The sequence below is a fragment of the Leishmania martiniquensis genome, chromosome 36 (assembly GCF_017916325.1).
Source record: "Leishmania martiniquensis isolate LSCM1 chromosome 36, whole genome shotgun sequence".
Taxonomy (NCBI): domain Eukaryota; phylum Euglenozoa; class Kinetoplastea; order Trypanosomatida; family Trypanosomatidae; genus Leishmania; species Leishmania martiniquensis.
The window spans coordinates 902,738-928,775 of record NC_090171.1 but is presented as its reverse complement, the minus strand read 5'-3'; the positions used below and the strand labels follow the sequence as shown (position 1 = coordinate 928,775).

The 26,038-nt window shown below is 60.8% G+C and overlaps 6 protein-coding genes across 6 annotated transcripts; all 6 read right to left on the bottom strand.

Moving 5' to 3' along the window:
• Window positions 1-446: 446 nt before the first annotated feature.
• On the bottom strand, window positions 447-8,072 carry LSCM1_00232 (uncharacterized protein; the record flags this gene model as incomplete). Its single annotated transcript, XM_067317884.1, has 1 exon — window positions 447-8,072. The coding sequence occupies one exon, from the start codon at window positions 8,070-8,072 to the stop codon at window positions 447-449; it is 7,626 nt and encodes a 2,541-aa protein (XP_067173989.1).
• Window positions 8,073-10,459: 2,387 nt separating this feature from the next.
• Window positions 10,460-12,286, bottom strand: LSCM1_00231 (uncharacterized protein; the record flags this gene model as incomplete). The annotated part of the gene is made up of 1 exon (XM_067317883.1): window positions 10,460-12,286. One exon carries the CDS (start codon window positions 12,284-12,286, stop codon window positions 10,460-10,462), a length of 1,827 nt encoding a protein of 608 aa, XP_067173988.1.
• A 1,417-nt stretch (window positions 12,287-13,703) lies between these two features.
• LSCM1_00230 (uncharacterized protein) lies at window positions 13,704-14,828 on the bottom strand (the record flags this gene model as incomplete). Its single annotated transcript, XM_067317882.1, has 1 exon — window positions 13,704-14,828. The coding sequence occupies one exon, from the start codon at window positions 14,826-14,828 to the stop codon at window positions 13,704-13,706; it is 1,125 nt and encodes a 374-aa protein (XP_067173987.1).
• Window positions 14,829-16,733: 1,905 nt separating this feature from the next.
• On the bottom strand, window positions 16,734-18,272 carry LSCM1_00229 (uncharacterized protein; the record flags this gene model as incomplete). The annotated part of the gene is made up of 1 exon (XM_067317881.1): window positions 16,734-18,272. The coding sequence occupies one exon, from the start codon at window positions 18,270-18,272 to the stop codon at window positions 16,734-16,736; it is 1,539 nt and encodes a 512-aa protein (XP_067173986.1).
• Window positions 18,273-19,236: 964 nt separating this feature from the next.
• Window positions 19,237-21,147, bottom strand: LSCM1_00228 (uncharacterized protein; the record flags this gene model as incomplete). Its single annotated transcript, XM_067317880.1, has 1 exon — window positions 19,237-21,147. The coding sequence occupies one exon, from the start codon at window positions 21,145-21,147 to the stop codon at window positions 19,237-19,239; it is 1,911 nt and encodes a 636-aa protein (XP_067173985.1).
• Window positions 21,148-21,857: 710 nt separating this feature from the next.
• LSCM1_00227 (uncharacterized protein) lies at window positions 21,858-24,611 on the bottom strand (the record flags this gene model as incomplete). Its single annotated transcript, XM_067317879.1, has 1 exon — window positions 21,858-24,611. The coding sequence occupies one exon, from the start codon at window positions 24,609-24,611 to the stop codon at window positions 21,858-21,860; it is 2,754 nt and encodes a 917-aa protein (XP_067173984.1).
• Window positions 24,612-26,038: the final 1,427 nt, after the last annotated feature.

The following is a 26,038-nucleotide window of genomic DNA, read 5'->3' as shown; positions in this document are numbered from 1 at the left end:
GGCACACCACTGACACAGAGTTGCCATTCCTGCGGCACAGGGGGGCAGTGCGCGGGCGCAGAAGGACTACCTCCGCCCCCCTCTACCTTTGGCGAATACAGCAGTCAGACGCTGCTGATGATTCCCTCTCCAATGCGATTCCACGTGGAAAAGGTTCTTTGCGCTTGTCTCTTACTTTGTTTTCCTTTATGCGTATGTGTGTGTGTGAAGTGCCTTTGTGCCCATCCGCCTCAGCGTGAGAAGGACGCGTGATGATGCGGAAGAGGCCGGGAGGGAGCTCGACCATCGAACAGAAGACTGTCCTCTCTTTCCGTGGAAAATAAACAGCAGCCACTCATCCTGCCCCTCTGGCGACGAGCCCCTGACGCCTGCATTGCACGAGGCAACGGCCGAAGTCTTTACACAGGGAGAGACGCAAATGCTTCTTTCGGCTTCAACCGCGGAGGTCACACCTGGGCGTTCATCACATCGATGAGCGCATCGAGTCGCTGGAGCATTCTGGAGAGGTAGGCGTAGCGGTCCATGTGCTGCTGCTGTGCCTTGTGCAAATCCTTGACCGACCTCAGCGACGCGCCATCGCTTGTGGCGGCGGCGGCGGCAACGCTCACATTCGTCATCCCCTTCAAATCCTCCGCCACCATCACCTCCGCCAAAGCGTCGCGCAGGGATTGAGTGAGCGATGCAAAGCAGCCAAGCTGACGAGAAACCACATCGCGCGTCGTTCGGCGCTGATGCGCCACCTCCTCTTGGATTTTGCGCTCTGCAATCGCCCGCAGCTTCAGGCGCCGCTCTTTGCGCTCGGTCGAGGATAGCCCTTTTCTCTGGCGGCCGCATCGGCGAGGTCGCTTCTTCGCTGGAGTGAGAGCGGTGGACTGCCGCACTGACACACCAGCGCCCCTGCGGCACCTCTGTGTTTGCGAGTGCAGTGCAGTCGCGGAAGCCCGCAGTGTTATGGCCTTTGGCGCTGCTTTGCCGGGAGTAGATTGGCGAGCGCCGGCCACCTGACTTCCTCCGCGGCGACGCCGCTTGCGCGGTGCTGCCATGGAGGCCGGATCGCCTACGTCATTTGTCTTCTCCGCAGCGCTGGCCGCGCCCAACACAAGCAGCCGCTTGTCGAGCAGTGAAGCAGCCGAGCGCGTTGTTGTTGCGCTGCTCAGAGTCGAGGGCGGTGACTGCTCCGCGTGCATCCTTTTCCCCTTTTCGGGTCGCCTTTGTGGTGTGCGGGTGCTGTTGGAGCCGGCCTCAGGGTCTGTGCTAGGAGCAGCCACATCGGCAATCCAGCCACCAGTTGCTGGAGGTGGAGAGAGAGTCTCGGATTGACGTGCCAGGTCGCCTTCAGGGAGTCGAAGGTAGCAAGGGGAGGCCTTAGCACCGCCGCCGCTGGCCTGCACGCCTACGACGCTGTGCTGCGTCCGCGCTCGCTGAGAACGCCTCGAGGGGGTGAAGACGTGCCCAGGTGCTGATGTGGGTGTCGGTTGGCCTTCTGTTCGCCGGCAGCTATCATGCTCCACCCCTTCGTCAGTGTCACTTCCGCTGCTGCCACTGCTGCTGCTGCTGCTGCTGCCACTGCGCACCATGGAGCGGAAGGTAGCCATGTACTGCTGACGTGCGATGCGTATGGACACCTGCGCGAACCGCAGCCCTCGCTCTGCCTCCTCAACAACATCGACCATTGCCTCCAACACAGGATGTACCCGGCACTGGAATTGTGGACTGCAGAGCGTGTAGAATTCGCACTCGCGCAAGAATGCGGCATGGTCGATCGTGAAGCTTTCGAGGGCGCGATATGTATAGAGCACCCCTGCCTCAAAGCGCAGACTCTCCCGGTAAGCCGCCGTCAGCTCCACCAGTCGCATCCACAAGGCTTCCTGAAGGCTGGACAGCAGCACTTGGCGCACGGTAGCGCAGAAGAAAAAGACGCTCGAGAGACCACTCGCCATGCCGGCGCGCCACAAATGCAGCACAATCCGCTCCGCGCTCTTCCAAAACAGGAGAGCCCGAAAGATGGCGCCAGTGCACTGTAGCGTGTGATCCGGTAGGAGCCACGCCCCGCTGCACCACGAGCTCGCTGCCGTCAGCCTAAGCGAAGCAAGGAAGGACTGAATAGGGGACGACTTCGTCGACACGCTCTCCACGTCCTTTGGTGGTAAACGCGGTTGCTGGTGTGACAGACAGGAAGCTGTGGAGGTACTCCTGCAGTCCTTCTCAACCGCATCGCTGTCCTTTGTGAAGCCGGAATTTCTCTCGAGGGCTTCTCCGGCAGAGGTCAGTCGTTCGTGCTCCTTCGCTTTCGCCGGCGCGAGCCTCAACTGCAGCCTAACAGTGGATTCTCCATTCGCGACACACGTCGCCCACTCACGCTGGAAAGCAGCGTTGAGAGAGGAGAGCGCCTCGTCCAGGTTCAACCCCTGCCGAGCGTTCGTGAGTGCCGCCAAGGCTGACCATCGTGTCTCACCGCCTACGACTGTTCGCACGAGCGTAGCCTCCTCAGCTTCTGCAATCATTTCCAACGCGGAGTCTACAGATGCCATCCAGACATCCATGAGGCGCACAGCGATCGGCGGACTCTGCAGCAGGCAAACGTTGAGAAACTGCGTTGTGAGGCGGTAGAGAGAGCCGTAGGGCGGAAGCAGGGTGAGCTGCAGCGCCTTGTGCGTGAGAAAGCTGGCTGTGTACTGGCCAAGCGCGCGGTAGTACCCACTGCAGCGTTGCAACGCCTCGGCCTCGTCGCGCGTGAGGGCAGCATTAACGAGAAGCGCGCGGTCCATATCTGCACCTGTGAGGACATGATGCCACGGAGAGAGGCCGTCAAAGTACCACCGATGTGCCTCCGCTGCCGTCCACGACCACAACTCGTCTGTGAAGCTCTTTTCCATGGTCGCCATCCTCACCATCATTGTGGCATTCGCCTCGCGCGAGCCTCGCTGCGGATCATCTCGCTGCCAGGCAGCATCTAGCGCCAGCCGTAAATGCGTGCTCCCTTCCACATCCGCTGCACTTTCGCCTGCCTCGGCATCCTTCGCGGCGCGATTCCTTTGTGCCGAAGTATCACCTTCCATTTTACTTGAGGGATAAAGGCGATTTTCGGCCGAGGAACACAAGCTAGGCAGCGCGGCACTCGCATTGGGACTGCCGGAGAAGCGGTCCGGCACTGGCACCACCGCCGCCGCCACAGCAGCAGCCAGCTGGCGAAGGTAACTGGGCTTGTCCACCGAGCAAGCGGCCAGTTGCGCTTGCCGCTTTGTCAACTCCGCAATCGCCGCTGCCTCCGCCTCACGACGCGCGTAGCTTTTGGGGCTAGTGCGCATCAGCAGAAACTCATCGTCATTGATGTCTGCCACTCTAAAAAGCGCGTCTGGGTGGGCGTACCCGAACTCATCGCGCCGCACACTCGCTTCGCACGCCTTGTCCACCGCAGCGGCAGCAGCCATGCCAGCGCACTCCTTCAGCGTTGCCGCCTTCACCTGCTCGCAGCGCTGATGCGACGAATGCAGCGGTGGTACCGGCACTGAGGTTGACTTGGAGGTTACAGCGAACGTTGCGGCGGCACTCTGCGACACCTCTGCAGCAGCACTCCTTTTCTCAATGGCTTCTAATGCTGACAGGGCTGCCAGGTCGACGTCGCGCAGCTGACAAACGACTGCTGGTCCCACGCCACCGTCCGCGCCGCCTCGCACATCAGCTCCCACCGATAGCGGATCGCCAAAAGTGACGCCCCCCGCGTCGGCTACGGCAGCGGTGACTCGTTTTGACATGCCTGCCGGCAGCGACGGTGACCTTGGCGCCCCGGCCCGGCCACAGAGCCGTACGCTTGCGCTGAGAGAGCGCCGCTGCCGCCCACGGGGCTGAAGAGCCTCGCGCGCGCCTGTCGTCGGGACTAGCGGACGCGGCAGCATGGACAAAAGCGACGGTGATGGGCGACGCACCGCTGAGGCAGCGGGTGGCTCCACAATGGTGGGATTCGCCGCAAAACTCGTGCGGCGCGAGCGACCACCGACGACGCGACTAGCACGCCTCCCTCCGGTTGCGCCATCTAACGCATCCCCATCCTCTGGCACGGCGTACAGGATCACCGGCGGCGCGGCGCGTGGTGGTGGCAGCTGCCGGAGCGGTATCACAACGCGTATGTCTGCGACTGCAGAGCCGACCGTGGAAGGATCTTGGCCCGCCCCCTGTTGTCCAGCTCTCTTTTCGCTCCCGCTTGCAAGCGACGCTACCGTTTCCTCGACGGGACGCACCGCTGATTCGTGGGCTTCTGCGTGGCCCGCAGCGCGTATCATGTACACGTCGCGCAGCTCTTCGATGATGCTCTCCATGGCGCGCATTCGTCGCAGTCGTAGCGCCAGTCGCTGAGCCTTCCACTCAGCCAATCGACCCTCTCGCCGGCGGCGCCACAGCTGCGCATCGAACTCGGCGCGGAGAGCGTGGCGGGACTGCCCGAGGTCCGCCTCCGTCTGCTGCTCGAGTAGCGAGACCTGGCGTAGCTCCTCCGTGATGGCGCCGTAGAGGGCCATAGTACCACGCGACGAGGCCGTCGAGGTCACCGTTGTACCGATGGAGAAGCGGGAGCTGGCGATGTGACGCAGACCAAGCACACTTGTTGCCGCACCCTTAGAGGAGCGAGGAGACGAGGTGGCGAGGGAGGCGGTGTCCGCCTTCTGATGCCCACCGGCAGCTCTCGCTATCCTCGTCTCAAAGCCGCGGTCCTCGTCCTCGTCAGAGTTCATGCAAACAGTGATGTGCGACGGCGCCTCACTCATCGAATCCCTTGGTGGCAATGCAGCCCTAACGCGAGGCGAGCGGCAAAGGCGGCCATCTAGTGGTATAACCTCCCCTGCATCAAGTGCTGCCGGTGTAGGGGTAGGGAAGGAAAGGGACGGTTCTGCACCGCCAGCGTGAGTTTCAAAGGAGCCAGTGACATCTGCCTTTTCCACCTCGACCGCCGCCCCTTCCTCAGCACAGCGCAGCTCCTCCTCCTCGTCCGCTTGCAGCCACGGAGACGGGTCAGGGGGGCCTTCCGCAGAGCCAACCTCGTCTCCTCCTTCCCTGGGGTTCGCGACCTCCACCACCGCCTCCAGCAAAACACGTGTGCAGGCCTGGTAATGCCCCTTCCACCAATTAATGGTGCCATACGACGAGAGCACGTCGACGCGCGGCGGCAACGGCATCGGGGTTGCGTCAGTGGTCGCGTCCTCATCGCTTGCACCAGCTCCGGCGTGCCCGATACCGTGCACTGCCTCCGCTGTCGGGGCCCCGTGCACGAGTCGCTCGATAAACCGCTCAATCGCGCGCCGCAGCGTCTGCGTATCCAGTAGCTCCTCCGCGTAGTCCTCCGCAGCGGCGTCATGGATCTCCGCCATCCCTTCTAGTCGGCGCGCGTCTTCTCGGGCCCTGAGCAGGACGTGTGTCGCTGCGGCTCGAAGCACACACAGGCTCACCCCGGCATGGAGAAGATCTGTGGCAGCTGCAGTCGAGAGAAATACGGGCAGGCGCTCTGGCGACGGCTCCAAGGTGAAGCCGCTGTGCGTCTGGCCATGCGAAGGCACGACGAAGAACTCATCATACGGATCGGCCAGTTCACCTGCCGTGAGCCAGCGATGCAGCATAATGTTCAGAGGACGCAGGGTTGCACGGAGCAGAAACCCTACAGCGTCGATCGAGTAGCTGAGGAGCTCCTTGCGGTGATCCTCCCAGGCGCCCGACACGACACCGGCGCCCAGATGCAGTACATTCACCGCCGAAGGCACCGCCCCAGAGTCAAGGGCGTCGAAGACAGCTCGAAATTTCGGCCGCCGTTGATCGAAGTCGCCTGTGCAAGTCTTCGCCTGCAACGGCACCTCATCACGACCTTCACTGCCCAGCGACGCCAAAATTTCAGCGAGACGCTCCTGCTGCAGCTCGTGGTAGTGGGTGGCAGCGCTGCCGTACTGACCAAGCGCGTTGGCGTGCCGCGCACTGAAGCACTCGTAGAGGCGCGAGAGAAGCAACGCTGACGAGCAGCGCTGTTGGAGGATGCCGACAGGATCCCATCCGTCTGGCACCGTCCGTGAACTCTGACTTGTTGCCCCTGCAGGTGCAGCTACCGGGACATCAAAGAACGCGGCCAGGACCTCGACCTGCTCCACTGCTCGCTGTAGCCGTTGGTGTGCTGTCAGCAGCTCTGCAAAGCTCAGCCGGTGCGGCCCGCCTGGCTGGTCTCCCAGCTCGCTGATTTGCCTCTGCAGCAAACATAGCAAGAGACGCAAGGCGCTAATGGCACAGCGACCGTAGCTTCCGAGAGCGCCGCGCATCGCGACGTCGTCTGCCACGTCGCACAGCCGCTGAAGGCGGCGCAGAAGTGTTCCATAATAGCAGCCCCACTCCAGCAAAGAGGCTAAACTGCTGATGGTAGTGGTGGCAGCCGCTGTCCCGGCGCCTCCATTGACCGGCAACGACCTGAGATAGAACTCTTTGCGAACGCGCAGTGCCGGCAGGTCCGGGCCACCCGAGTCATCGCGTTCGGTAAGGCAAAATGGATCAGCAAGGCCTGCGGTGCACCGGTGCAGGGCCAGGTGCACCTGCGCGTACACGACCCCGCCATAGAGAGGCTGGCACGATACGAAAGGGGTGCGACACGCAGGCAGGGCAGCGGTCGCAGACTCCTTCTCGCGCTGCCTCGTCGGTGCTGCCTTCCCCTTTTCGGGGGCATCTACCACCTCGCCGCGGCGCGCTCGATCGTCTGCAAAGAGGGCCTCAACAGCTGGGTCGTCCCCTATCATTGTATCATCCCACTGGAAGCCGCTGAAGCGACAGGCTGGCCCCGCCTCCTGCGCCACGTTCGACACAGCTGAGGGTGGCCCTGGGGAAAACGGAAGCCCGCCACCGCGCACAAGAGCGCTCAAAGCAGCGGCATCGTCGCTTTCCGCCATGCCTGGCAGCAGAGCCCATGAGCTGCGCATATTCTCAAGCAGCGGCGCAACAGCGGCGGAGCGGGCGCCAGCGCCACTGCACAAATAGCTACTGCGGGCACAGGAGCCCTGTCCAGCTACCGTGGCTTCGATCACCGGATCCAGGTCGCACGTCCAGCGCTGCTGTCGCCGTAGCGCCTGTGAACCCTCCACCAGCGCCACCGTCGACGGCGCTAGCCAACAAAGCGGTTGGTACGGTAACGCGGCAGGTGCGCATACACCGCCAAAACCGCTGGCGTAATGATAAATAGACTGCCCGTATTCTGAGGGCAGCAACAAGGGGCGGGCGCCATTGAAATCGTCTAGCCGCGGCTTCTTGCGCGTCAGTGGGCCGACCGCCGCAGACGATGTGGTGAAGGAGGGGGTCAAGGTCAGCGCAGTCGCGCCGAGGGTGCCTTGCGGCGGAGGTATACGCGACCCGTCTGCCAAGCGCTCAGACGCGTCTTCCTCGTATTCCAAGAGCGGCCGCCGTGGCGTGTTCGCTGCGATGCTGGTGCGGAGAATGATGTAGAGCAGTTGATCGGCAATGGTAGCAGGGGCGGACGCGCTGGTCGCGTAGTCTTGGTCGTAGCGCGCTGAAGGAATCGCTGAGGCTGAGGCAGAGCCGATGCTTTTCATGATGCTGCGATGCGCAGACACCGGCTTTCCCTCCTCCCTCTGTACCGCCTTGGTCGTGGATGCGCGCGGCGAGCCGGCGACGGCAGGCACACCAGAGTGGGCATTACACATTATCTGGGCCGCAAACAGATCCACCAAATACGCCTGCGTCGGCGAGATGTCTGACATGACCGTGCGCGTGTGAAGCAGCAGCTGCGTCATTGCCTCGCGCACACCGTCCCCACCTTCCGGGCTGCGCTCGCGGCGCAGGGAAATGCGAGTCGACACGGTGGAGTGGAAGAATGAGTCAAGCGCAAGCCGTCGCAGCCGCCGCCGCTTGGCTTGCCAAAAAGGCGAAACACGAGCGTAGAGCACCGCACGCACCGCAGCGGTGGCGGCATCGGTGGGAAACGACGCTCGGCTTGACGGGGCCAAGCGACCGCCCCCTTGCGCGGTCGGCGAGGTAAAGCTATCCACGACGCCCTCCTGCGCATTGTTCAGCGTCGCAGTGTAGTGGGCTTGCTCCATCGACAAGAGAAGCGGCAGCGCAGTGATGAGGTTCAAGACACTCACTGGTGCGCTTGGCACCGCAGTGGGAGTGGAGAAAGCGGTCCTGCATGCAGCACCCGATGGAGGCTGCGGTGATTGAAGGTACGAGCCATCCGAGCGAGGCATACCATCGCTGCGTGACGAGGGCAGCGCTGCCAGGGCACCCTCGTCTATCATCTTTGGGCGAGACGGTGAGTGACAGAGATGGCGCACAAGAATTCGAGCCAAGCAAGCCGAAGGGGAGCAAACGAAAAAAAAAGAATGCCCTCCCCCCCTCCACTACGTCGGTGTCGACCTGCACTCACGGGCCCGGTCTCCCCCTCTCTTCCCCCACTCGCTCGACGCACTTTTCTCTTTACCGAAGCTTCCACAATACGTGGAGGCAAATTACAGCTTTCGCTTTCCGTATGCCTCGCCCTCCCCTCCCTCCTCTCACCTCTGTGCGATACTGCGGCTTCTTCGCCACAGAGCAGCCAAAGAGTCTGGAGAAGAGAAACGCAGCTTAGAGCGTTCCTCTTTTCGTATCACAGCAGACGTGCATGCACTCGATGTAGCGCATGAGGCCGTGCGGTGATCTTCTCTCCCTCTCCCCACTCTATATATGCTCGTGTGTGCTTCGAATTCTGTGTTGACGTCTAGTTCTCAGAATTTGCCTTGCTTCTTACCACGCTGCTCGCGAAGGCAGCCTACAACTCGCGTGCAGCTGCTGAGTGGCAGTGGCGAAGGGGCGGTTGACTAAGAGCGAACGCAAGAATGCAGGGCCCTGACGCCACCGCTTTCTACGTCTTGACTGGGTGGAAAAGAGCGGCAGAGAAGAGGAGTCTACGACAAACAAAGACGGTAGAGAAGGGTGGGGGGAGACGAAGACGGTACAGCTGCACCACAACAGAGACGTGAAAGCCTACATTTATTTCTTTTCCTCGACACCGGCAGCCCGCCTTCCGCGAACCCCTTTTAACTGCAGCGACAAACGCTTCCAGCACGACCGCAGAAAACGCGCGGCTTCGAAGAAACGCCGCGTTCTTCTTTTTTTCTCGCGGAGTGCGTCTTTGATTTTCTTTGCTTTCGTTATTTTTTCCTCTCGCTCTCTCCTGGCGGAGCGAAGTCGAGTGTGCTGTTGCCGCTCCGGACACATCTCTTCGCTGCTGTGGGCGTTTGGCCACATGGCGCCTCCCCGGCGGCAGGAAGAAAGAAAAGGGAGGCGGCGGGAGAGGCGCTTCCGGCGTTCTTCTTCGTTCCCTTCCATCTTGCATGGCCACTGCGCGGTTACCTCTCCTCCTCCCGCATGCTCACCAATTCCTCGACGACCTCCCTTTCCGCGTGGGATGTAGGTCCCGCCCAAAACAGCGAGGCACACACACACACACAGACAAGCACACGTACAACAAGCGTCTCCCGATGTATGCCAGGGGGGAGTGAAGAGAAAGGGGAAAAATCACTGGTAAAAAAGGGCGGCAACCGCCGAGCGGCCTCGATGAGGGAGACAACGAAAGCATAGCCGCTGACTGCCACATGTGTCGCTAGCTCGCCAGCTGACGTGCGCATGCCTGTGCCGGGCAGGCGGATAGAGGAAGAGCGACGCAGAAACATCGAGTGCACCTAGGGCAGGAAAAAACAAAAAACGCATATGTGTGAGCAAGCAGCCGCGTATCGGCCATTTCTCTTTCTGCCAGCGTCCTCCTCGCACCACGAACACGTCGACTAGTAGGCCCCCTACAGCTGCAGCCCACACTCGCCCCTCTGACGTCCCACGGCTGCATCCGGGTCGCCCAGGACGCACCGCCTGCGTGCCGCGCCTCGCCCTCAGCCGCTTCAAGCCGCGCAACTCCGCGATGGCGTGCGCGGGCTCTCCACATTCGGGCCTGCAGGGCTGGGCGACGTGGCTCGTGGCGCGAGCGCCACGCCCCCGGCATCTGCGCCTCATCGGCACACCCCGTCGGGTGTGGGAGGTGCCGCACATGTGCACCCCTCGGGGCCCACGGCTACGGATCGCTTCGCGCCCTTTGACCTCGGAGCGCTTCTGTCCGGATGCCACACACCGCGCCGGCGCCGCTCAGCAACGCGCAGTTTTTCAGGGGGGTTACGTTGGTGGCACCAAGTGGACAAGAATGGTAAGCGATGGAGCAATGATGAGAAGCGCACATACTAGGATGACGATAACGGTAAGGCCTTCATTGAAGCGGAAATGGAGAGAGGCGAACGGGCTCGGAAGGGACGGCGAGGCGCTGCGACAACAGGGATGCAATGGGAAGAGGGCGGGTGTTTTTTCAACAACGTGCGCCGACGCGAACAGTAAGGCAAGGCACTCGAAAAACCTCGGGACAATGGGAACCCACTTGCTTCAGCTGCAGCTCGTTGCATGTCACTCACGCTGACGGCAGCTGGTCGAGCAGAGCGAGATACGAGTGCGTATTGAGAATGGCTTCGCCGCCGATCGCAGCCTTGATGGCACTTCCGCCACCCGAAAAAGAGGCCGCATCAGCTGGTTTGTAAGCAGTGCGGGCGTTAATGCCGTGCACCAGCGCGGCTTCTGCGAATGTATAGCCCCCACACATGTACACCAACGCCTCTGTTGGCTTGTAGTCTGCGGGTGCGACACCGCCGCCGCCGGAGGAAGAGGTTGGCTGTGCCAAGTAGGGGTACGAGTCCTTGTCAAGCTGGCCGCTATACAGCTGCTGCAGGGTGCGCTTCAGAACTGGCTCGTGCTGGGTGTAGATGTTGCCGACATCCACAAACGTCTTCACAATCTTCGCCATGACGCCTGAGGCAGCAAAGAGCCGATCGGTGGGTCTGTGAAGGCCGTAATAACCCCGCAGCTTACGAAGAATTAGGGCGTAGTTGGAGCTCACGCGGTCGAGGTACGGCGTCACCTGCGACGCACCCCCAGGCTGCTCATAGCGAAGGTGGTAGATGAGGCAGAGGCGCGTGAGGTCCTCCTGGCTTGTGCTGGCGCGCGACGCGAAGGACTGCAGGCGTGTCCAGTGGTTGCTCTGGTCCGAGGAGGCAATCATGTCCTGCTCCAGAAGAGAGATCTCGAGGAGGTTGCGCTGCTTGATGACACTGGAGAGGTACGTGGTGACCGTTGTGTGCTTCGTGACCGATCCGGTAAGGCTCTTCGTCTGCGGAATTTTCTGCATAAAGGCCTTGAGCTCCTCGAGGGTGGCGGTCGGGCGGTCGAGATTCAGCGCTTCCTTGCACTGGTCGACGTACTTCTTCACGTTGTTGCACAAGTCACCCCAGTTGTTGAACATGTTGCTAGCGAAAAAGGCGTCATCGTGCTGGGAGAAGACATAGCCCTCCTCCTCGGCCCCTGGGACGTCAGCCGGCAGCTTCAGCGTGTTGGAGCACAGCCCAATGTGCTCGTGCAGCATTGCTTGGTAGGTCCATGGTGTGAGGAGCGGGGTAAGCGGGTCGTCGCTGCGGTCCAGCAGCAGCAGCACCGTGTCGCGAGCAGGGTAGTCGTACAAGCCGGGGTCACTTTTCATAGCGCTGAGCAGCTCTGCGGCGAGGCGCTGCGCGAACGGGCTATTCTTCTGGTAGCGAATCCACGGCCGTCGGCGCTGCGCCACCATAAGTGACGCCAGCCCCTCCGCTAGCCGGCGCACCTGCGAGGCAGACATGAAGGAGGACACAAGCGATGACGGCGGCGGCGTCTCTAGCGTGAAGGCGTCTTTATTGACCGCGTTGAAGTCGCAGAACACCTCCTGCACCTGCTCCACTAGCGATTCGTTGTCAGCATGCGCGAGGCGATCCAGCATCTCCGCGGTGGCCGCACCACAAAAGAAGATGTGGTAGCTTCGGTACTTTGCCATGCGCAACTCCACACACGCCGCCTCCACACTCGCGAGACTTGGTCGCAGCAGCATATAGCACCGCAGCATCTTCATCAAATTCCGTTGCCGCGCGGCGCTGTTGAGAGACTCGACGAGGTATACTCCGTGCTTGAGCAGCTCCGTCTGCGAGAGGGCAGAAGCAATCATTGGCAGCGCGCCGTCATCGACGAGGAGGACCTTCATATTCCCATCACGCGGGAGTATACGGATCATGTAGCCTTGGATGAGGGAGAAGAAGTTGCTCGACGTCGCCAGTGTCGAGGAGGAGGAGGCGGCAGCGGGTGCGCTGAGGCCGGTGGCCCCGCCGCCCGCCGAGAGGAGCGCGCTGGAGAAATGTTTGAGCGTCGCCTGCGCGTTCATTGGCATCGATTCCAAAGCAGGGCAATGGTCGGCTCACTTTCCCGACAAACCTGAAAGAAAGTGCCGCCCACCGCGGGCAGTTGCTCGACTGGGGGTGGTGTGTGTGTGTGTTTGGCAGGCAGGAGAAGCCGCGACAGCGATGGCAGGCTCAACAACCACAGCCCCAAGGCGGCTGACTTTCTGCGAGGGTGCCTGCAGAAAGGATTAGAGCAAACGAAAAAAAAAAAGAGTCGAAAACAACGAGTGTGTGTGTGTGTAATAGGTGTGGCTTGGTGCTGCACCATCTGCTGATGCGAGTCCCCATGAGAGACACGGGGCAATGCGGTTGGTTAGTACGCGGAGCAGTCGCCATATGCGACAAGCAAACGAAAAAAGGGATACACAGTGGCAGGGTGGCAGCAATGGGGTAAGGCGCGCGCGGAGCCGCGCCCCGTTCACCACTCCCCATCAAAATGGAGTGCGCAACACCTATCACCACAGAGGATGGCAAAGGAGGCCGCTGCGTCGAGATGGAGCGGAAACTGCAGAGGTCAATTATCGCTCGCTCAGTTTGCAGTGTTTTTTATTTTTGCGATTGCTGTCTCCGCTGAAAGGATTGGCGGTGCGCGGAACGCGTTGAATGGTAACCTGGAAAGAGGCGAAGTGAGCGGCAACATGCCTATACCCACCTTTCGCCAAGCAAGGAGCTTCGACTACCTCACGCACATAAGAGAGCACATGCGCAACGCCTCTGGGGAAAAGGAGGAGCGGAGGCATCTGCCTCAGCCACGACACTTTGCTCCAGCAAAAAAAAAAGGGGAGGCAGCGAGGGCGATCGCGCACCCTTTCCTCAAATTAGCAACTGCTCCAGATCCAAAGGCAGAAACACTATGCGAAGGCGCCAAAAGGGGGTATGTCATGGGGGGGAGGCGGACGGAAAGGGGTGGTGAGGAAGAGGCACACGGTGAATTATACCCGCCACATGAGTACGGCAAGCGCCACGAGCCGCGTACACAGGCACGCAGAAATTCTCTCGCTGGTGCTGCTCGTCTCTCGGCGTTTTGATTACTCTTTTTGCCCCCCCCCTCCCCCGCACACACACAGCCCCCTCACGTTTCTCTGATACGGCGTGTGCCTGGTTACTTCGCACCGGCAACGTATTCTTCTGTGCGTCTATGTGCACATGCACCTCACGGTGTATGCGTGCGTGCGTGCTTCTATCATGACACTCGCCATTATCACTATGTCATCCTCAGACTGCCGCCCGCTGCCCCGTCAAGCCTTGCGGCCCATCTGACGAGAGCGGCAGGAAACTGCGCGGGCGCCCTGCTCAGAGACATCGCTGTCGGGGAAGGGAGAAGGCGCGGACGGATGCAGCACTACCAAATCTCTGCCCCTATCAGCACCTTCTACTCTCCCACTTTCGTTCCGCATTCCGTCAACGCGCCCGACGACGCTTTCGCGTCTTCGAGGCGGATGCACTGGATGGCGAGAGCTGCGCAGCCCCCTTGGGCGCGTGACGCACCTCTCCGTCCTCCTCTTTGCTTGACACAGTGCAAGACAACGGAGTCTCGGGGTGCGCCGAATACGCGTCCGTGGCGGCGCTTCGAGAATGCGGGCAGGCCGAGCGCGAAGCGCTTGCTAATACTTCGCTGATCCATCGATCCGCCTCCTCTTCATAGGGAGGAATCTCGTTCGCATCAGTCACACTCAACGCTGGTGCATCACTCAGCATTGTTGCGTTGGGGTTGGTAGAGGGATGCAACGGGGTCTGAGGAGGTAGTGTAGGCGCCAGAGCCGATTCTGCTGGTAGCAGCTTGCAAGCGTTCACGCAAAGCTGCACCCACTGAGGTGTCACGCAGGGTATACCGAGTTGACGAGCAACGGCGAGCTTTGACAGTGATGGCTTAGCTGCCTCGGCCGCGTTGTCGCCTGATGGGCCTGTCGACCACCGCTCGCCCGAACCAATGTTCGCTGCCTCTCCTTCTTTGATTGACGCCAGCTCCACTGCGTCGTGACGGTCACCAACGAGGGGCGGGGGTGCAAGAGCGCTGGGGGCTACGCTCCTTCGGGCGGCGGGCAAAAGGCGCGTGTGACTGTGCACCAGCAAGTTGGTCATGTCCAGTAGGTGGTTGTGGTACGTGGCACCATAGAACTGCATAAGCGCGATAATGTTCGCTTTCAGCTGCATCGGCAGCTGCGTCGTCGTGAAGTGAATGCGGGCAAACAAGTACGGGTCGTACGCGACAGTGTCGGGATAGTCTCGGCACGGCAGCAAGAGACGGTTCTTGCACACGCATTCATGCACCCAATGCTCATACACTACAGTGATGCGGTTGGCACGCACGTGGTCCTCAATGGCTGCCGGCAGAGCATTTGAGGTCGCCCAGCCGCGACTGCAGCGCGCTGGAGTGCCCGGCTGGTTATCGCTGGAGATGATGACGCATGTAACGGGGATCTTGTCTTCCAACTCATACAGCACGCGGCCGCCATTGTGCGTAAGCTCTGCCACCGTCAGCGACGACGCTGTGAGCGAGACTAAGAAGGTGTGACCGCGAAACATATTTGGGAGAGAGGTGCGCCACCGCGCGTGTGCTGATGCCTAACCTCAAGAGGAGGCCGTATGATGGAGGAGCTGAAAGAGGAAGAAGAGGAAAAACACAGACAGAGAGGCTCGGAGGCGCGGCGTTTGGCGCTGTGATGGAGATACGAGCCCACTGAAGCAGCGACGATCGAGCTTCTGGTCAGGTTCGCCTCTGCTTTGGCGTAGTGAGTTGCTGTTGCAGCGGTGGCTGTCCGACGCACAGGGAGGGTTGGGGGCTCGGGAGTGCAGATGCGTGTCGGTGTATTCGGCCGGCCGTACGGGGAAAAGAAAAGAAAGGGGCAAACGCGTCGCCAGAGGAAGGATGGCTGAGGCCAGAAAAGAGCAGCAGAAGTCGGCGAGCGATTGTACAGCAGATCATCGGAAGGGAACGATGGGCGCTGCTAGCGACGGCGAACCAGCTGCCGCGTTGCCGACTCTGCAAGGCGACGGCTGGAATACATACGCCAAGTCGAAGCCCTTGCCCAACTCTTCCTCCTCCCCATCTCCCCCTCTGAGAACCGATGACCTCCGCCCTCCCCCCACGTCGAGTCACATTGGACCATACACACGTACACGAAAGAGGGGAAAGGGAACCATAGAGCGACGCCTGCTACGCACCGCTAAAAGCTGAGCGGAAGGCGCGCTGAGCAAACCTTGAGATGAAGGAGACGGCAGGCGCAGGGTGGGTGGGTGGGGAGGAGGGGCTCTTCGTGCCGCCATACCCAATATGCTCACCCAGACATACGCCGCCTTCTCCTTGCTTCATGTGGCGTGGTTACCAACTAGCTGGCTAGAGGCGAAGAGGAAAGCTGAGAGCGGCCACTCTCGCTCAACGGAACAACTCCACAAAGCAGAGCATCACCAGTCCCCTCCCCTCTCCCGCCTCCTCTTCCTCTTCCGGAAAGGGAGGGGAGGGGGACGTTGTGCCGCTCAAGGCCCGACTGCGTCAGGAACTGCTTCTCTGCGTGCGCTTGTGCGGAAGAGAGGAGAGGGGGAGGAGGCACGTGAGCCTAAAGCAAATTCACAAAGATGAGGCGCTATCCACACGGCAACATCTTGCGATGCAGCAACCCCTCTTCGCACCCATCCACCAGTGCACCCGAGCCAATCTAAAGTATCCGGCAACACACACACACAAATACAAGAAAAAAAGCGTACGAGTGAAGATGACAGAGGTTAACCGAAGCAAATAGACGCACGCGAGAAGATACAAACAGGACAGGCATGAGCTTGAGGGAGAGAGAGACGCTGAGAGACATAGAGATGCCGCGGAGGCGGCGGCCAGCGCGAAAGCGCTCTTCATGCCCAAGAAGGTGCAGAGCGCGCCAAAGGCCATGCGAGTGATGAGTTGGCGCAAGAGATGTGACGAGGGAGGCTCTCAGTGGCTGCCTCAAACGGGCGTCTCCTGTGAAAAAAAGGGGGAGGGAGGGGCAAGCGAAGAAAAAAGAGAGTGAAGGAAGCGAAAGAAAATGAACTGAGCCCGCAAAACCCGTACAGGACAGACATTCAGAACCAAGCCAACACGCGGACGTGCGCGGAACATTTTTACACAAGTTGGGCGCCATTCGCTTTGAAACAAATACGGCAAGGAGTAAAGGAGGCGGGTGAGGGGGGAAGAGAAGAAATCTGCCGAATGTAAGCGGGGAGGTGTGTGTGTTTAGGGGGGCTGATAAGAGAGGGGGAGAGGAAAAAGGCATCACGGAAGACGGCGGGCTGGGGTTTAAGTGTGGGGCGCAGCAGTTGCCCCGCCCGAGCATGCGAGGCTGAGGCAGGTAAGACAACAGCGCACGGGCCACGTCACTTTGGCTGATCGACGTTTGCAGCCCTGCCCGATTTCAGTGTCCTCGTGACCCCTTCAGTTTTTTTTATTTTCTTGTTTGGCCTCTATACCGGTGGCGGCGCGTTGTTGTGCGTGCCGTTCGCGTCGGCAGCGTAGATGGAGCTGTACAACTGCGGGTCCGACTCACGCAGTGCCTCGGGGGACTCCGCAAAGCACACGAAGACCGTCGTCACGGCGCTATCCACGGCCGTGAAAAAGAGTGAGTGCACTATCGCCGCGACGAGGAACACGAGCACGCCCATCGGCCATGAACGAGAGATTGCGCCAGCAAGGAGCGCAAACAGAAGCGAAATGGAGAGGGTGAACATATTCAACGTGGGTGTCACGAGGCAATCATTGAAGTAGGCGGCAAAGAAGCACTGCTGGCAAAGTGCGAAGGTACGCTTCGCACCCTCGATGTAACTGCAGCCGTAGATGGCGACGTGCACGAACGCGTAGCGGTTGAAGTACTCGACAATGCTCTGCAGGCATCGAAGCATGCACTCGAGAAGGCAGCGCAAGAAGCCGTTCTCGTAGTCGCTGCCAGAGCTCTCGACCAGCCAGCGAAGGAACTGAATGATGGCAACAACGAGGGAGCCGAAGCAGATGGAGCCGAAGCTCGTTGTCGTGGCACGCTTAAACGAAGCCAGCGTGGGGTTTCGAGGCATGTTGTTCAAGCCGGCGAAGTACCACGTCGCCACCAGGCCGGCGGTCGTCACGTGCATGACGTTCGGTATCACCTGTGACACCCACATCAAGGTGAAGGCAAGCAGGCCTATCGCGACACCGTAGCCGCCGTTACCCTGGTCCTTGTAGAATCGATCGATCGGCGCTGCCATGCCGAAGCCCCAGAGCACGACGTAGCCGAATGACAACACACAGAGCGCGAGGTTCAGCACGAACGTGAACTTGTACGCGATGATGAGCTTTGCAGACGCCTTGAGCAGCGCGGCCGCGAACGGAATACGGTGGCGGACCAAGAAGAGCCACACAGCCTGAAAGACGGTGCATAGAACCATAATGATGCCAGCGACAACGTGCACCCGCACAAATGCGACCACCGCCGAGATGAGAAACATTGCAATGGTCATGAAGTTGGCGATATAAATCAGTTCGACAGGAATGCGCTGCGCAACGATGAGCATCGCCATCGAGCTGACGACCGAAACAGCCGCAGAGAAGACGCACGCAATCACGAACCAGAACAGACCAGGCTGATTCTCTGTCGGAGTGAACGGAGACTGGCCAGGCGTGCCGCGGTCGAAGCGGTACGTGGCGAGCTGCGCAACACTCCACGCAATCGAGAAGAGGACAAAGACGGCGAAGAGGATCGTGGCCCACACGTCCTTGAAGCCCTGGATGCGGAAGCGCTGGAGCCGCGGTGTTTGCGCTGCATTCGACGCCGCTTCAGGGTACAGCGGAACGCCTTCTACTGGCGGACCAGCGAGCGGGTCGTAGTTGACCTCTGCCTGCGGATACCCGTACTGGGTAGTGTTACCATACGTGCCTGCAAGGCCGTCACTTATGGGAATGCCTGCATTCGCGGCTACAGGGGCCTTGCCGGGCTTTTCGTTGCCCCTGTCGTAGTTGAACGCCTTACTCATCGCTGCAGAGAAGGGGGTGGGGGAGAGAGGAACAGGAAGAGAGAGAGCGACTCTCGAAAATGAGAAACGGATCGGACACGGAGACGAATAGCGAAAAAGGGAAGGAATGACGGGGAGCTCTTCGCGTAGATGAGGTGTGTGAAGGTGCGCGTGTGTGTGTATGTATATATATATATTGTATATATTTCTGTTGTCGATGACGCAGAGGAGAAATAGAGCGAAAAAGATACCAATGCGATTTGCTGTGGTGTGTGCATGCAGGGGTAATGGGGGATGGGGGCCTCTTCCGGTGCTGACGCGCGCCGCAGTGGCTTGCGTGAGCTTTCGAGTGTTGGGGAATGCTCTTTTCGATTGGCTTTGGACTCCGTCCCGAATACGCGGCCTCATGACGGTATGAGCCCCCCAAAAAAAAACGCATAGGGGCCAGGAGAAGGACAGAGGACGGGGAGGTGAGCCACAAGCAAAGGAAGGGGGGGTCGACAGCGGTGGTTGATCGGGAGCGGTGTGCGGAAGCAGAGAGAGAGTGAGAGAAAGGGAGGGACAACGCTCTGACACTGTGATGGCGTTGCCTCGGCCGTCTGTGCGTCTCCGCATTTGCCCGGCACAAACACACACACACACCTCTGTAGCGGCACAGTGCGGTAAAGTCGATAGGTACACGAAGGGAGGGAACAGTTCACCTGGAAGGAAGAGAGGAGGCGTAAGACGAGACGGCCGTACCACCAGCGCGCTTCCCCTCCTCCCTCGGTCGCCCCTTCGCAGCCCGTTGAAGAGCGCGCTGTTCTGCTTCAGACATGCAGCAGCTCCGCGTACGCCTCCATTGCCTACGCCTACGCACATGCGTTAGCCTCCACATGCCACGGAGGGCTACTTCAGCAGCAGCCTTTGTTAAGCGGCAAGCGAAAAGATCGGCACGACGAGCACTTTATGGTTTGGGTAGCGCGGCAGCACCAGCGCAAATACTTTAGCCACTCCCAGTCACATCCTCGCTCCACTTGAGCGCGGTGTCGATAGGCGGCGTTGAGCTGAGAGTCGCCGTACCCGTCTTTCTCTGCTTCCGCCGCGGCGACAACCCTTCGACGGTGTCAGCGGAAGGGCAACCCTCCCCTAACGCCAGCAGCTCAGCTCGGCGCTTTTTCCCGGCCTTGCCGCGCGTTGCTGCTCCGCCAGCCCTTTCAACAGCGCGCGAGAGAACACTCTCAGAATCAGCAGCGCAGGCCTTCGCTTGCACTCGCGCCATCGCCCTCTTTGTTGCCTTGACGTGCGAGTGGGCACGCGCCCCCTGGCTCCCCGTTTTGCCCAGTCGTTTGTTCTCCCATCGTCGCAGCTTTCGAGCAAGCGCTCTGGCACCTCGCTCCACAAAGGCGTTGCTACATACGCTTGCCGCATCAGACGCCAACGCTTCGCTGTCGGTGCCGCAGGCGGTGGAAGGGGTGGGCAAGGTGACCTTAACTTGGGCGCTTTGCAGAGCGATGAGTCGATGTCGTTGCTGCACTGCCTGGCCGGCGCTCGCGCGACGTCGCGCCGTGCGAACGAACGCGGCGGCTTCGTTGTACATGTGTACTGTGTCCTGGCCGGCAAGCACCCCAAACAAGGCGTGCACGTCAACCAGTGACCGTGTGTGCAGCAGTGCTGCGTCTGCCCGCATGGGTCCGCACGCCGTGCGACTGCACGTGTGCACGAGTCGGCGCTGCAACGCAGAGCAGTGGCCCCCATAGCTAAGGACAACGCGCAGGAGCTGCGTGCGACCCACAGCACCGGAACGACTCGCGTTCAGCGAGCTGAGCAGCTGGCGGATCAGGGTGTATGTCGTCGTGAACGCCTGCTCATCCACGCCGGCGATACTGCCACACGCCGTGCCCCACTCACGCCTTCCTGGTGACACATTCCCTTTACCACGCTCGCTCATGCTGACGTCCTTCATCCTGGCACCGTCGCCGCTGTTGGGCAGCGACGGATGCAGCGACGCCAGGAGGGCGGCATACGAGATCCACACCGCACACCGACTGTCTCCCTTCGGCAATTTCAGAGAAGGCTGGACGTCGCTTATGAAGAGGTCGCGCAGCACGGCACTACTCACGCGGCTGCCGGCTGCGCGTTCACTTGTCGCCTCCACCCACCACGACAGATCCATGAGAAGGCTCTGATGAGGAAGGAGAAGATTTTCGAGGTGGCAGCGCGCCGACCGCTCCGCCCAAGATAAGAGCAGTGATGGGGCGCCAAGCGAAAGGGCGATGAGGCCAGCGCAGCGCAGTGGCGAGAGCATGCGAGTGGCTCGCGATACGGGGCCGCGCGACACGTCAGCGGTCGGTACCTCGATGCATGCCTCAGCACAGCGCTGCCAACTCTCATAGACTACGAGGTCGTCACGAGTACACGGAGCCAAGAAGGCTACGGGAACGAGGACAGGAGAGCCGACAGAGGACCTGGTGCGCCCTCCACCGGCCTTCAGTGGCGCAGAGAGATCACCGTGTGCGATCCACATGTTGATCTCCGCGGCGTCCTCCGCTGCCTGGCGAAGGCGTCGGTCAGCTTCCCAGGCGCACCAGGCCAGCTTCTGTGCCGTGCGACATCGACGGGAAGTCGCGGGAGGTGGCGGCACGGCCGCTGCATGTTCTTTATCTGCCACAGCACCCCGTGCCGCCACAGCTATGTCTTCATGCGACGCGGATGTGCCCCTAGCGGTGCGGCTGCCGCTGACACTATGCGCGGCCGCAGTCACGGCAGACGGAACGGGAATGTGCACAGAGAGGCCGACGAGCTGCACGGCCGACCGAGAGGCGGCGTCCGCCAGAAATGCTTGCATGGCCTGGCGAAGGTCTGCCTGCCTGGCTGCCTGGCTGGTGGTGGTGTGGTCGTAGAACAGCGCCTCCATCGTGGGTATTGATGACTATAAAGGTGCAGAGAGAACAAACACGGGCGTACACCCTCTGAGGTGACACTTCCCTCCCCTCCCCCCCCACACACGATCTCGCTGCGCCTCAAACTGCGAAGGCAGAAGAGGGGCGAGAAGAATTGAGCGATAGGGTAGAGAGGGCAGAAAAGGAGTCGGTGGGGTGGACGGTACAGAGAGGGAGAGAGAGCAGGGCCGAAAGCCTCAGGTGTTACAGCAGCTACAGCGGCAGCACCGGTGGACAGAGCAAGCCACCGAGGGGAACAGCAGCAGGGGAGTGCCAGCCGATGAGGCTCGATGGAACATGAGTGGCGAAAGAAGCAAGCAAGCGCCAAACTACAAAAGGAGGCCAGTTTGAGGCCTACATGCAGTGGCCGTACACATCTACAGCCCGGTATTTCGGGTACGCGTGGCCATCCTCCTTGCCCCCCACCCCTCCTCCTCCTCCATTTCTTCTTCGCTCCCGGAGAGATGACACGTAAAAGGTAAAGCAAAGTAAGTGCCCCTCTGCGTACGCGCGTATGCACTTGCCCTTTTTATTTTGAGAGCGCGTGCGGAGACAAGGAGCGCCACGGGAACTGTCTGTCGTTGCTCCTATGCGCACCTTGCTCTCTCCGCCCCACCGACGCGTTGCGGCTCATCAGTGATGGCGTCGGTCTCAAAAGAGAGGGCAGAAGGGAGGAGGAACGAGTCTACTCCGGAAACGTCGATGGGGGTGGACGGTACTCAAAGGATGGAGCGGGGAACGCACTCGCCGCCGCCTTGAAAAGCTCATGCAGCCGCTTGCGCTCACTTTTCCTAAGCCCCTTTGTCATCTCCCATAAATCAGCTGATGGCTGGTGGCGTTGTGTCCTCTGGTGCTTCTCGGGTTGTCGCTGCCGCGCCTCCGTCCGCGATTGTTTCTCTGGTCTCGTCCCCGTCCAGTGACGATTCAGCTCGCGCGTCAGCAGCGTATCGTAGGACCTTCTCCACGCTGCCACGGTGGCCTCGAGTCCCTTCTCCGCGGCCTCAGCTGCTTCCGCTTTCTCGCGGCGGTACGCCGCAGCGTTGCGCACGATATCCATGAATCGAGCGTGGGCCGCGACAAGCCTCGCCTTGGCGCTCTGCGGCGCTGCTTCACGCGCGACCGGCGCCTCCTTCGCATCACTTTCGCCGCCTTCAGCGCCCTTAGTGCGCAGGGCAGCACTCTCGGCGTCGCCCTCTTTGTCCGCAGCTTCTACAGCGGCGCGCATGATGCTGAGCTTCTTCTCGACCACCGCGCGCAGCTCAGCGAGTTGTTGGTGCTGATCGGAAGCCGCCACGCCGCCATCAGTGCCCATCTCCGTAAGAGCGCAGCGGCCCCTCTCTGAGGCTTCGACTGCCGTCTTCGAAAGTGGCGAGCAACGCTTTGGCGCCTTTCGCCGTTCCTGATGCAGCTGCTCCTGCATGACGAACCGGGAGTAAGCGACAACATCGCGCACATCGGCGGCAATACCCCTCTCGACAGCCTCGACGAGCTGCTCAGCTTCAGCCTCCTTTTGTTTCTTCTTTGCACATTTTTGCTGAGTAAAGCCATGACGACCAGAGCGGACACCATCTTGATGCACCACCGCTGCTTCGGAAACACAGGCAGATGGCTGTGCTTCATATCCGGTGCGTCCATCGCGCTGCAGCACTATACGCGTCATGAACTTCTGCACCTCCTTGTGAAAGTCGTCGCTGAAGCCGCTAGTGGTGGTGGCGGGCGGGCAGCTGCTTCGGTTGTAAATCACACGGCCCGGCGCGCTGGGAAGATGCTGAAGGAGATCGAGGAGAAGCTCTGATGGCGGTGCGGGCGTGTGTGCCGCTTGCGCCGCACGCCGCTGAACGTCGGCCCGCTCTCGCTTCTGCAGGAAAGCGCGTGCGCTTTCGATCTCATGCGCTTCGCGCTCTGTGTCCATAAGACAACTCTTCTTACCATCCTGGCTGGCGTTGCGTTGCAGCCCAACCCGCTCCTCGTCATCTGCGAGCAGCGCTTCCACCTCCTCAGTCTGCTGCAGGGCACCACCACTACTGGGAGCGGCTGCAACAGTCGATCTCATGCCTGCTGAGACTCTTTTTAGCTGATCGAAATCGACAACGACACGGAGCGGATCGCTTTGAACCACGTTTCGCCGGCCGCGCCCTCCATCTTCCTCTCCGGTCTCTTCATCCGCTCCCGTATCTTCGTCTTCCTCCGTATCTCCGTCGAAGGTCGCCTGCCCAACCTCCTCTTCTGACGGCGCGGTGGCCCAGTGTGGCGGCAACCCACCAGGGCCCACAGTGTGCTGCGGCCGTGGCGCGGGGCTTTCATCTATCCCGACAGGACGGGGGAGTAGACCTGGGCAGGCAACCGTGGGGCGCGTTGCCCAGTCGTCGACGCGCCCTGCACGACCCTGAATCACATCGTCTCCCTCTCCGAGAGCGCGAGGTAGACCTTCATCTGCGTCGCTCCTCACACGTGGCAATGCAGATGCTTTCTCCATGGAGGAAGAGGAGCAAGAGGGGGAGAGTGATGAGGAGCGGATGGAGTCCCTGTGCCCGCCATCGCCACCATCGTTGCTGTCATCCTCATCATCGGATATTTCGGAGACGTCCGGCTCGCGCGGCCGTTTCAGCCCCGCTTGTGTGCGCGCCGCCCGTCCAAAGACGCCGCTGTGTCCGACCTCGTACTCGGCCGGCCCCAGCACCTTTCGGTATAGGTCCATCGCTGCTAGGGGCGCGCCCGATGCCAGGGTATTCTGCGATGACGGGAACACGCACTGCGGCGACAGGTTCACAGAAGAGATGGTGGTGTGACTCCGCGTGGGCGGCTCTCCCGCCGTTCGACTCGTGGCGGTGACGGCCGACAGGTGTGGCCGGGGAAGGTGATTTGGCGGCAGACACGATTGCACTGCTTTCAGTGGGGGTGCGGGGGCCAAGTGCTGCGACGAGGACTGCGGCACGCTTTCCGAACGCGAGGGCTGGCCGCTGGTATCACTGCCTGCTGCAAGACCGCTAGCATTTTTGTTTCGAATCCTCAGCAAGGCGGCTGCTGCAGCTGCAGCTGCAACGGCCGCGGGTGCTGGAGACGATGATGAAGTCGATGACGTTAGCGGTGACCTTACGGACGAGCACGGGCTCGGAAGGTGAAGTGGGCCGCCTCTATGCGGGCGTGGCACGGGCGTAGCAGCTGAAGCCGCCGTCGTCGTAACGTGGGAGTGCGTACAGGCCCTCACGGTCGGCAGAGATACCTGCGAACGTTCCGACTGAAAAGACGGCGCGCACAGGTGTATGCCTGCCGTGGTCTGCTCCCTCGATGATTGCGCGCTCTGGGAAACCGGTGCTTGTAGGGTTGACAGCAGCGGGCGCGCGCCTCTTCGGAGGCAGATGAGGCGCTCGGTAGCAGCAGTATGTGCCGGTAGGTCCCCTACCGCCGGTGGCCCGTACTGTCTGGGTTTCCCATCCATCGGAGATCCGGGCATTGGCGCCTTTCTGTGGGTGCTGGGCGGCGCGCGACGGACACTCCAGTTGCCGGTCGAATGTCGATTGACAGTGGCCCTCTATTATGCTCTCTCTCCTTCGCCGAATCTCCGCCTTTGCTTTCGTTTTTCGACCTTGATGATGCCATGCGGGAGGTGCGCTGGTGCGTGGGCCAAAAGAGTGTGGGTGAAAGGGTATATGAGGAGGGGCAGAGCAGCGAGGTAGGCTGAAGCGGAGATGGCCCGCAGGTGTGCGAAGGCTTCCCTTCTGCTCCAAGTCGCCGTCGTGACTGTGTGCAGCAGCGACGAAAGAAGCGCTACTCCCCCTCCCTCGCACACGCACGCTCGACGCCTCAGCTTCGTGGCTTGAGGTGAGGGGCGAGGACTGTAAGAGGGCGTACTTAGAGGGGTGAACAGGGCGCGCGAAAGCTACAGTGTCCCTCTACTCACTCCGCCGATTCCTTTAATGCTGAGCCTGGGAGGTGCGAAGTGGAGTGCCGAGCACCTCCCTTTGACTGGCTGCCTTGTAAAAGGTGCCCAGTTCCGCATGAAGTGTAGCGTTGCTTTTTTTTTCTTCGTCCACATTTGTTATGGAGATTCTGTTTCACACACTGCAGTGCAGAGGCTGCCCCACACACTCCTCGCCTCCGTTTCAGACGTTGTCGGCGAGGCCTCGAAGGGCAGAAGGCGGTGCTGGTACATGAGTCTGTGTGGTGTGTGTGGGGGGCGGGGGAGGGAGGGAGAGAGCCAGCCGTCTGCGCGAATATGAGACAAGAACGAAAGCTCACGGCCCGCGCCGCACACACAGGCAGACGTACGCTTATTTATGAGGAAACTCACAACGAGTGTTTTGACAGCAGGAGGGTGGACAAAGGACTCGGACAGGGCTCCCCCCACCCCCATGGGGGAGAGGGGAGGGGGGGTCACTCACGTGCGTGCTACTCCCTCGTGCGGCTCCAGCACTGCCCGAGTCGCGCTTGGGCGCCTTAAGGCGAAGTACCGCTCACATGGAAGACAGAAAGGAGAGGGAGAGAACGAGCCGCTCTGTGAACGGAGGGGGGAAATAAGGAGAGACAGCAGTTATCGCTGCCGCCGAGACGCCAATAGGTAGACGGGCTCGACTCACCTGTCATCGTTGAGCGCATCGCGCTCTGTCAACGAAAACGGAAGTGAGCAAACACACTCGTGCCTCCCCCACCCCCTTGAGCCTGCGCGGATTGGAATGTCCCAGCCTCTGAGCGAGCATTGCGTCTCCACTGTGCAAGTCGGAGAACGCTGACAGCAAGACCGTGTTCCATCTCGAGAGGTCACACGCGCATCGTTGAAGGATGCCCAAGGAGCTGTGAAGAAAGCTGTGTTTGTGCGCTCCATTCATGTATATATAGAGGAGAAGGTGCGTGTGCGCCGTCGAAAAA